The sequence below is a fragment of the Otolemur garnettii genome, unplaced genomic scaffold (genome assembly GCF_000181295.1).
Source record: "Otolemur garnettii isolate 467f Iridium unplaced genomic scaffold, OtoGar3 scaffold00017, whole genome shotgun sequence".
Lineage (NCBI taxonomy): Eukaryota > Metazoa > Chordata > Mammalia > Primates > Galagidae > Otolemur > Otolemur garnettii.
Window position 1 is genome coordinate 7,485,700 of NW_003852412.1, and position 11,866 is coordinate 7,497,565.

Here is an 11,866-nt window from a genome sequence, read left to right on the forward strand (position 1 = left end):
AAAAAAAAAAAAAGAATTGACTAGTTTGGTACTTCAACACTTAGAAGGTTTTGTTTGTTTTTTTGCCTTTTGCTTTTCTTTCCTCGAATAACTGAAGACAGTTATCTTTCATGTTCACTGCTTTGTATCAGTTCTTAATTCAGGGCATGACACATAGAAGGCACTAAATAAATACTTTTGTGCTTGCCTTATTCTAAGCAGGAAAAGGTTATTTTTAATTAAGTTAAATGTGCTTTTTTAAAAATTTCAGTATAATGTGAGGGTACAAACAACTAGGTTACAATGTTTGCAGTTAGAGAGAGTCTCTCTTGTACTTGTGTCCCAGCCAAGAGGTGTGCTGTACACCCTTACATTGTCCCCATTAAGTTGGAGCACACCAATCCCCCTTCCTCCTCTCCTTTCCTCCCTCTTTGTTCCTCCTCCCCACAGCTTGAATTAAATTGAGTTTTTCTCTTACATGGGCATGTATTAGATTATATACTGGCTTCACATGAGTATTGAGCACACTAGTATTGAGCATACTTTTCTAATCTTGTGATACTTTACTAAGAAGAATGTGTTTCAGCTCTATCCAGGTTAATACAAAGGATGTAAAGACTCCATATTTTTTATGGTTGAATAGTATTCCATGATTTGTTATACTGCATATACTGTGTTTGTTAATGTGTTTGTTAATCCATTCCTGGGTTGGTGGGCATTTAGGTTATTTTCACATGTGGGCAATTGTAAATTGAGCTGCAATAAACAATCTAGTGCAAATTTCCTTATAATAAAATAATTTTTTTTCTTCTGGGTAGATGCCAGTAATGGAATTGCAGGATCAAGTGGGAGGTCTAATTTGAGTTCTTTGAGGATTCTCAGTACTTCTTTCCAAAGAGTCTGCATTAGTTGGCAGTCCCACCAGTAGTGTAAAAGTGTTCCCTTCTCTCCACATCCTCACCAACATCTGCAACTCTGAGACTTTGTGATGTGGGCTGTTCTCACTATGGTTAGGTGATCTCTTGAAGTGGTTTTGATTTGACTTTTGGTGATTAGGGACAATGAGCATTTTTTCATGTTTATTAGCCATTCATCTGTCTTCCTGAGAAAGGTTCTGTTCATATCTCTTGCCCAGTGATAGATGGAATTGTTAGCTCTTTTTTTGGTTATTGATTAATTTGATTTCTCTATAGATTCTAGTTATCAACTCTTTGTCAGGTTTGTAACATACAAATATCTTTTCCCATTCTGAAGGTTGTCTGTGTACTTTAATTATTGTATCCTTTACGAAGCAGAGGCTTTTCAGTTTAATTAAGTCCTATTTGTTAATTTTTGTTATTGTTGCGATTGCCACTGAAGTATTCTTCGTAAAATCTTTCCCCACTTAGACATGATCAAGGGTTTCTCCCATACTTTCTTCTAGGATTTTTTATTGTTTCATGTCTTAGATTTAAATTTTTTACCCATCTCGTGTTAATTTTTTTTTTTTTTCTGACAGAGTCTCATTCCATTGCCCCAGGTAGAGTGCCATAGCATAACAGCTCACAGCAACCTCAAATTCTTGGGCTCAAATGATCCTTTTGCCTCAGCCTCCTGTAGTAGCTTGGACTACAGGCACCCACCACAGTGCCTGTTTAGTTTTTCTATTTTTTATTTAATTATTTATTATTTATTTTAGTAGATACAGGGTCTCAGTCTTGCTCAGGCTGGTCTTGAACTCCTAAGCTCAAGCAATCCACCCGCCTCAGCCTCCCAAAGTTTTAGGATTACAGGCATGTTGACGCCACATCCGGCTTTGAGTCAATTTTGTAAGTGGTAAAAGCTGTGGGTCCAGTTTCAGTCTTTTACATGTGGTTATCCAGTTCTCCCAGCACATTTTTTGAGTATGGATTCTTTCCCCCAGTGTATGCTTTTGTTTGGTTTATTAAAGATCAGATGGCAGTAAGAGACTGGTTTCATCTCTTGATTTTCTATTGGTTCCATATGTCTATGTCTCTATTTTTGTGCCAATACCATGCTGTTTTGATCACTGTGGACTTGTAATACAACCTAAAGTCTGGTAGAGTGATGCCGCAGGCTTTGTTTTTATTAGTAAGAATTGCCTTGGCTATATGGTTTTTTTTCTGGTTCCATAGTTCTTTCCAAAACAAAGAACTATTTTTTCTAGTTCTTCAAAGTATAATGTTGGTATTTTAATGATGATTGCATTTAATCTGTAGATTGCTTTTGTTAGTATAGACATTTTAACGATGTTGATTCTTCCCAGTCAAGAGCATGGTATGTTCTTCCATTTGTTAATGTCTTCTGCTATTTCTTTTCTTAGGGTTTCAAATTCTTTTTGTAGAGATCCTTCACCTCTTTTGTTAGGAGGTATATTCCTAGGTATTTAATTTTCTTTGGAGCTACTGTGAAGGGAATTGTGTCCTTGATTTGCTTCTCAACCTGGCTGTTATTGGCATATACAAAGGCTACTGTTTTATGGACATTGATTTTATACCCTGACACGTTACTGTATTTCTTGGTCACTTCCAGGAGTCTTGAGGTTGAGTTTGACATCTTCTGCTCCCATTTGGATGCCCTTTATATCCTTTCTTTGCCTGATTGCATTGGGCCAGAACTTCCAGATCTATGTTGAGTGATAGAGGATATCCTTGTCTCGTTCCAGTTCTAAGTGGAAAAGCCAAAAAAAAAAAAAGAAAAGAAAAACAAAAAAAACTAAGTGGAAAAACTTTCAGTTTTAGTCCTTTCAGTATATTAGCTGTGGGGTTCTCATAGATGGCGTCAATCAGTTTAAGAAAAGTACCTTCTATGCATATTTTCTTAAGTGTTTGTGTTAGAAAAAGATGCTAAATTTTGTCAAATGCTTTTTCTGCATCTATTGAGAGGATCATATGGTCTTCGTTTTTGCTTCTGTTGATCAGTGGTAAATTACCTTTATGGATTTGAATATGTTAAACCAGCCTACTTCTTCCCAGGGGTGATGTATAATTTCTTTAATGTGTAGCTGCAGTCTGTTAGCTACGATTTTATTGAGTATTTTGGCATCAATATTCATTAGTAAAATTGGTCTTTCATTCTCCTTTTAAGTTTGGTCCTTTCCTGATTTTGGTATCAATGTGATGTTTGCTTCATAAGAATGTGTTGGGAAAGGTTCTTTCCTTCTCACTGTTTTGGAATAGGTTCTGTAGTATATGTATAAGCTCTTCTTTGAAGGTTTGATAGAATTCTGGTGTGAAGGCATCTGGTCCAGCCCTTCTTTTTATTGTTTCTTCCCATTTTACTGAGGGGGTGAGATTCCAGGTATTGGTCCATTTCTTCCACATTGTCAAATTTCTGGGCATAGAGTTTCTTGCAGTAGTTAGAGATAATCTCTTGTATCTCTGTATGCTTTATTTTTTAAAAAAGCGAAACGCCTCAGGAAGTGTTGTCAATGTGTTACTATAATTAGGAAGTTGGAAGGAGGAAAAATTCATTTACCAAAGTAAAAGGTAAATGAATTGGAGTTATAGTTTTCATATTGTTATGTTTAATTAGAAAATTGGAAAGACAACAGAATTAAGAGTCTCTCAAAACTCTGTATGGAGTGAGCTTTCTCAATGAGGAAGCATTATAAGGAATTAGAAAGGAAAATGGACAGATCTGTAACCACCAAAAGTCAGGAGCAAGCAATATTGAGGGAAGAAAATATTATTTGCAGCAAAAAAGGCAAAGTATTAGTAAAGTTCAAATAATACCAAAGGCTTCCCTAACTATATCAAATTGTTTATAAAAGTGAAGTTGGACATTTTATTTTTATCTATCAAATTAGGTAGAAAGTTTTGAAATTTTTTTCTGTGACTTATATATTCATTGCTGTCAAAGATGCAGAGAAATATTCTCATATGTTTATAGACAGTAGGGTAAAGTGAGTAACCCTTGCAAAAGCAATCTGGGAGAACAGTAGTGTTTAATAATTTAACATCTGAAACTCTTTCTTAAGTGTACTTGTAAAATACAGAAAATGTTTTATTATATACAAAGACCCTCTTCACAGCATTATTTTAAAAAGTAAAAACTTTCAGCTTTCAGTATATTTTTGAAAATGATTTGACCTGTGGTATATCTGATTTTGGGTAACAAGAAGCTCACACAGTAAATTTGGTTTGGTATATTAGATTTACCTGACACTTAAAAATATACTCTGACCAGGGAATGTTTAGCATTTCAATAAATAACTTTTTGTTTTAAGCCCAGGCCATTCAGCCCACCTGTAACTTCCAATACCAGCCCACCTCCTGCCGCTCCGTTAGCCCGGGCAGAAAGTTCTTCCTCTATCTCATCATCTGCTTCATTGAGTGCTGCCAATACTCCAACAGTAGGTAAGTGGTTATCATCAATTACACATGAAATTTAGCAGGCAGCATGTGATCAGACTTTTTTTTTAATGAACTAGTGAAAAATTTAACAGAAATTTTGTTTTTTTGGAAGCACACCTGGCATTATCAAACTGGCCACATTTTCCTTTTCTGTTTTGCAATCTAAATTATCTGGGTAGAGGAATTTTAACTGTGGTTACCATGCTGTTAAGAATGAGTCAAATTTATAAACTGCTGATTAATATAAATAGTTGAAGGCAAATTATATGCAGTTTTTCTACTATGAACTGATAATTGCATTTCTGAGAACTTTTGTGTTTTAAAAACATTTGCATTTTGAAAATTATTGATTCAGTGAAAGAAGGGGTTTGTGCTTGCAATGAATTATATTTTCTACAATAATTTTATTATAAAGATTTAAGTAGGTCTTAGCACAGCTATGTAAATCTAATCCTCACCAAACAATCCAGTATTTTACTACATCTAGTTTTTGCTCAAGATTTTTTTTCTGTAAATTTTTTTTTTCAGTTCTTCCTGCACATTCTTACTACCTTTCTTACTCATTATGAGTAAATAAATGAAGCACAAAGCCACTTAAAGCAGCTGTGTTATTTAGGAAGAATAGCCTCTTATCAAAATTTTATATATCCCTATTGCTGCTGGCTTCAGGTCCGTGGTTCTCAACCTTCCTAATGCCTCCTAATGCTGCGACCCTTTAATACAGTTCCTCATGTTCTGGTGACCCCCAACCATAAAATTATTTTTGTTGCTACTTCATAACTGTAATTTTGCTACTGTTATGAATCATAATGTAAATATCTGATATGTAGGATATATTTTCATTGTTACAAAGGGGTTACAGCCCACAGGTTGAGAACCTCTGCTTTAGGATAGTAATAGACTGATCATTGATAATGCAAATCATTGATTTGCACTAACTGAGCACTAATTCAGTAATGCTCAAAGTGTGGTTCTTAGACTTGTAGCATCTGTATGTATCACCTGGATACTTGTTAGAAATGTAGACCCTTTAACCCAGAAACTCTAGGAGGAGGCTAACACTCTTTTAATAGGCCTTCCCGATGATTCTGCTGAATGCTGAGTTTGAGAACCACAGCCCTAATCAACATAATCTTATTACATCCAATTTAATTTATCACAACTCACACAGAAGTACATCTTGTATGTGTGGCTGTTATAAAAGATAGCATAAGTAATGTAGCCTAGAATGAAATATAAAATGGTTTGATTTCTGAATGTCCAGATATGATCTCTTCATCTTATTTTCAATACCTTAATGAACATAGCATTTTTCCCATCTTTTAATTTTGTACAAACTGAATATATCTAATACATTAAGATATAAAAACAAGTCCTTTTTTGTCTAATGAATACATCATTCTTATTTTTTTGAATATATGGTTTGCTAATTTTTGTTTTCATATTTTTGTCATAAAAAACATAGATGAGCTCTCCTAAAAATTAGGTAGTCTAGATAACTAAAATAAGCTTTTATTTTTCCCATCATCTTTGAATTATTCAGAAGATTTTGTTTGTGATGGAAACTTTAATTTTGATTGATTTGGTATGGATTTCTTTTTGGTTTGAGCCAGTGTGGGCAATAGGAAACCAAAAGTAGGTAAAAGTGATGATATAGGCAAGTGCACTCGTATGTGGATTTTGTACAACAAAGGTTGTTAAACTCTACCTGAAAATCTCTTTTTCTTTATCATGATGATTATTCAACCTTCTGTTTAGATTTAAAATTTTGATTTCTTCTTGTTTCTTGAAAATGTTTTCTTTTCCTGCCATATTTTGTTTTATTTAAACATGATAGATGATAATTTGATTGGGACACTCTCTGAAATTGAAAAGCACTGTGAAACATCACCAGGTATTGTATCAGAAGCAAATATATGTGTTGACTAATGATCCTTAAGCATATCTAAAATAGTTCGTTACCTAACTTTTCCTTTTCCAGCAACATGGTGTTTCAGAAATCAAGAATAACGCTAAGATTAACTATCTTAATTTTGTGCTAATTATGTCTAGTTGCTCTACAGGATCTATTGATAGCAAATCTTCAATGATAAAAACATGTAATATTTTTGCATTCTTCCATTTTCTGCTTTCCTTACCTCAACATTAAGAAATATCAATAAATCTTAACTCTAAAGCTATCAAAATTAGAAAAGAAGTAGAAGGAATATGTTAATTTCAAAGGCTGTTGTCCTAAAACGACACAGATAGTGCTAAGTCAAAAACCCAGAGGTAGGAGATAGTTGAGAGTAAGCTTCTGTCTTTTACTCTTGAGTTGAAAGGAAGTGTACATAAATATCCATCGATCATTAGAGGAGGGTACCCTATACTCCTTATTCAAGTTTATAAGTGCTCTGCATTTTTAGAACATACAAATGTCTAAATATGCAATAATTAAACCAAAATTGGAAAGCACAATATATCCTTAAGAATATATTTTATTTTTTATTTTATTTTATTTTTTCGAGACAAAGTCTCACTATGTCACCCTTGGTAGAGTGCCATGGCATCACAGCTCACAGCAACCTCTAACTCTTGGGCTTACACGATTCTCTTGCCTCAGCCTCCTGCGTAGCTGGGACTACAGGCGCCCTGCCATCCTCAGTGTATGTGGCCAGCACCCTACTCACTGAGCTATGAGTGCTGTCATATCCTTAAGAATATAAAGAAAATTTTATTTCTAAAAAATTATTTGGAATAATATAAAATTACACTGTTTAAGGGACTTACGTATATATTTCCTGTGTAAATTCACTTTTTTGAAGTATGCATATACGATATGATCTTAAAAGGAAAACAGAAATAGAAAATTCTATAGAGAAAATGCCAAATGTTAAGTGGCTTTTGCATTTTTCTCCTACTTTCCAATACTTTCCTCTTCTTGCCAATGTTTCAGTAATGGGTGTAACAGCTTACAGGGACCAGCCTGAGGAAGAGTGAGACCCTGTCTCTACTAAAAATAGAAAAATTAGCTGGGCATTGTGGTGAGTGCCTGTAGTGCCAGCTACTTGTGAGGCTGAGGCAAAAGAACTGCTTGAGCCCAGGAGTTTGAGGTTGTTGTGAGCTAGGCTGACACTATGGCACTATACCCAGGGCAAGAGAGTGAGACTCTGTCTCAAAAAAAAAAAAAGAAGAAGAAGAAGAAGAAGAAATCAGTATACAGGGAAACTGTTGGAAGAATTCTCATGTTATATGCCCAAATTAAACAGTTGAAAAGAATAACTTTGTAGGTTTCTTTTGATTTTTAGAGATAAAGCAGTAGTAGACATTATATCTTTGACTATGTATAAATACCATTTGTATTGAGTTACCCAGGGAAAACATTAATTTCCTATTTAAGAGAATGTTAAGAGAATTTTTGATAATTTATTTTTAAAGAGATTATTATAATAAGTACTGGTGAGGATGTGGAGAAATTGGAACCCTTATATGCTGTTGGTGAGAATATAAAATGGTACAACTACTATGGAAAACAGTATGGTAATTCCTCCAAAAATTAAAAATAGAATTGCCCTGTGATCCAACAATTGCACTTCTGGGTATATGCCCAGAAGAATTGGAGCGAGGGTCTCAAAGACATAATTGTGCATCCATTAATAGCAGCACTATTCACAATAGCCCCAAAGTGGAAGCAACCCAAGTAACACTGATGGATGAATGGATAAGCAAAGTGTGTTATATACATACTATGGAATAGTATTCCTCCTTAAAAAGGAAGGAAATTCTGACTTATATTACAACATGGATGAACCTTGAGAACACTGTGCTAAGTCAATATCTTAGGAGATATTTAGAGTAGCCAAACTCATAGAGATAGAAAGTAGATTGGTGGTTACCAGGGGCTGAAGGAAGGAGGGAATGGGGAACTATTGTTAAACAGATATAGTGTTTCACTTTGATGAGATGAAAAGAGTTTTGAAGATAGATAATGGTCATGATTGCATAGCATTATGGATGTATTTCATACAGTTGAACTGTACACTTAAAAATGGTTAAAATGGTAAATTTTATGTTTATTATGCCACAGTAAAAAATAAAGAAAGCAATTATTATAACTTTCATATTTCTCTGAAATATGTTTTCCTGAATTTCTGATGACCCTCTTTTTTTAGAACAATATATTAACAAAAAAGTGATGAGTGAACTAATTTAGTTTATAGTGAAGTTCCCCACTGCATAAACATACATTCGCATAGTTATAATTAGTAAATTTATATTTAGTCTGCTCTTTTCTCTTAACATTTTCTCACATACGTCCCAAAACTTAATGCCTCTTAGGCAGTTCCTTATCTTTCACTTAATCACTCTTACCTGATTGAACTTTGAATCCTTGCCAACAGTCATTTTTCTCTTTAATCTACAATCTGTGTTCAGAGTGATCTTACTAAATAAAAAGCTTAATGTTTCTTTTAAATGTTGTCAGAGGTTTTTAGTGCCATCAGGTATCATACCCTGACGTGGCTTGTAAACACTTTCCAGCTTCATCTGTGTGTCCTTTCATCATTACAGCCCATCTCTTACTGAATTTATTGGCTTCTGCTTTGCAGAACTATTGCTTGTCTTTCAAAAAGGCACAATTTTTTTCATACTTCCTTAGCAAAGTGCCTGGTACATATGAATGGTTAATAAATAGTACCTGTTGTGATTTTTGTGACTAAGTTTTTATATCATTGAGTTCCTTTTCTTCACATGATTTTTTTCTTTCTTTTTTTTTTTCCCTTTTCCTTTTTAACTTCACATGAAATTTTAAGTTGTCTTGTTATGGGGGGATTACTTTCCCCAGTGGCCTAGAAGCAGCAATTCTTTTCTCCATCTATTTTTTATTATCACTGAGCTATTTTTCTAACCAAGAAGAACCTTCTAAATCAAATTTCCTTCAAAATCTAGAATACCAAGCTAACAAAATGTCTTTTTTCATTATTTGTAGGATCTCAAATGTAGTTGTGAGGCAGAGAAAGCCAGTCCTGATTTTTATCAGAATTAATACTTCAAGAATCTCAAAAGTAACTCAGTCTTTCAGTGACTTCCTTTATAGGAAAGTCACATCTGAAGTAAAACTATCTGATGACTGTAACACTGTGTAACTTTTATAAAAGAAAAGCATACATGGCAAGCTGGGCACAGTGTCTCACGCCTATAATCCTAGCACTTTGGGAAGCCGAGAAGGATGGATTGCCTGAGCTCACGAGTTCAAGACCAGCCTGAGCCAGAAGGAGACCTCATCTCTAAAAATAGCCAGGTGTTGTGGCAGCTGCCTGTAGTCCCAGCTGTTCAGGAAGCTGAAGCAAAAGCATCACTTAAGCCCAAGCGTTGGAGGTTGCTCTGAGCTGTGACACCACAGCACTCTACCCAGGGCGACACAGTGAGACTCCATCGGTTGTTTCATTTTTTTTGTAAATAAAAATGAGTAATTATTACAAAGTCTTCTATGTGTTTGCACAAAACTACATCATATATTATATATTAAATAAAATGCTCCACTTGGAAAAATCAGTAACAGTAGCGGTAAGGCATACATGGGAGGAGTGCACTTGTGAAGAAAAGCAAAGGGAATCCACGATTGTTTAGGGGGATACTTTAGGTTAAAAAACAAACTAATAAGTGAACACATGTGTGGGTTAAAACTGTTTACATTTGATTGTATTTTATAGACCTTCATCTTTTTAAATGATGTTTAAATCTAAACATGTCTTAATCTGAGTGAACTTTATATCAGGAACATTATTTTTTTAAAGTACTTGCATTAGTGAAATATTTATTGAGGCAAGGTAATGTGTGAATGTAACACAAACATTAAACAATGAGGAGGGTAAAAAGAATTATAACAATAATGAGTAGTATGTGAAACATTACTGCTTGGATAAAAACAACTTAAATACAAAAATCTAGTTTAATGTCTTGAAGAATATGATTGGAAGAACCGAAAGAATTTGGCATTTAATGTTTTTAAAGCCATATTTTAGTATTTGTAGCTCTTCAAATGAGGGACTTTTTCTTTCTAACATTCCTTAACTCTTCTGTGTCTTCCATTGTTAAAAAATGTCAGTATGATATGGCTTCCTGGGTTTTTCTTTTCCATTGTGTTATGTTCCAATTGGTTTTATGCTATATTTCTTAGTCTCCAGATTTATATTTGGGACATCATTGAAAATAGTAATAGGATCATTTGTGATGGTTTAGCATTGTAAATCATGTCAATATTTAATGTATATCTTTCTGAAGAATTTAACAGATGAATTACATGTATTCTAGGTGTCTCACGGGGTCCTAGCCCTGTCAGCCTTGGAAGTCAGGACACCTTACCTGTGGCAGTTGCCCTTACAGAATCTGTTAATGCCTACTTTAAAGGAGCAGATCCCACCAAGTTAGTTTTAAAATATAATGTGTGTGTGTGTGTGTGTGTGTGTGTGTGTATGTTGGGGTAGGGAAGGGGAAGCTTGGTGATAAATTTTAAGAGTTTATATTTTATTAATTTTAGGCTGGGATTTTCTGTTATTAATTTACCTGCTTATTGCTATCTAAGATAGTCATTCAAAGATTGTTGTTCAAATTAAATAACCTCTATAATCAGTAGTAGTGATGGCATTTCTCCCAGTTGATTTACATTCTTGTCAAGGCTTTATGGGCATTTATCACCCATCTATAGTTTGACATTATCTGTGAAGCAGATCACAGCCAACCTGTTTAGGATAGAACTCTGAATGCTCAGCTGTTGTATATCTTGGTGAAAATGTCACATTGCTAATGTATGTTTAATGTGAGGCTCTTGCTAAGAGTTAGCCTGCAAGAGTCTCATAGAAGGAGAAAGTTGGAAAGGGGTTAACCTCTTTGTCTTAAAGAGAATCATATTTGAGTGGATGACCACCTCTATTTTTCCTGCATAATGTTTATTCAACCTGCATTCATTCATGAAATATTTGAGCACTTACTATTTGTAAGACTGTAAATGTGCTGAGGATACTTCAGTAAACAAAAGAAAGTTCTTTCCTGAGCTTGCATTTTAGTAAGAGAAAAGTGATAAACAGATGGCTATATGTATTTGGTATTGATATATGGCTATCAAGAAAAATAAACCAGGGTAAGATGATAGAGAATAACAAGAGAGGGCTGCTATTTTAGATGGAATGATCCGGGAAAACCTTTTTGAAATTAAGCAGAGGCTTGAAAGACATGGAGGAGCAAGCCAGGCAGATGTCTGAGGGAAGAGCATTCCAGGAAGAAGGAACCAGTGACCCTAAGGAACTGAGATAAAGGCATACTTAGTATATTCAAGAAATAGCGGGTCGGCACCTGTGGCTCAAATGGTTAAGGCGCCAGCCACATACACTCAAGGTGGCGGGTTCGAATTCAGCCCAGACCCACCAAACAACAATGATGGCTGCAACCAAAAAATAGCCTGGCGTTGTGGCAGGCACCTGTGGTCCCAGCTACTTGGGAGGTGGAGGCAAGAGACTCGCTTGAGCCCAGGAGTTGGAGGTTGCTGTGAGCTGTGA

The 11,866-nt window shown here is 34.9% G+C and overlaps 1 protein-coding gene across 2 annotated transcripts in view; it reads left to right on the forward strand.

Moving 5' to 3' along the window:
- The window catches only part of FCHO2 (FCH domain only 2), a 135,879-nt gene that overhangs the window by 111,023 nt on the left and 12,990 nt on the right, over positions 1–11,866 (forward strand). The window contains exons 19-21 of one of the 2 annotated variants that reach the window (XM_023510920.1): positions 4,208–4,337; positions 6,172–6,228; positions 10,626–10,737. In XM_023510920.1, coding sequence (XP_023366688.1) covers positions 4,208–4,337; positions 6,172–6,228; positions 10,626–10,737 — 299 coding nt within the window. The remainder of the gene's footprint in view (positions 1–4,207; positions 4,338–6,171; positions 6,229–10,625; positions 10,738–11,866) is intronic. The other variant, XM_003785902.2, reaches the window with a different exon arrangement.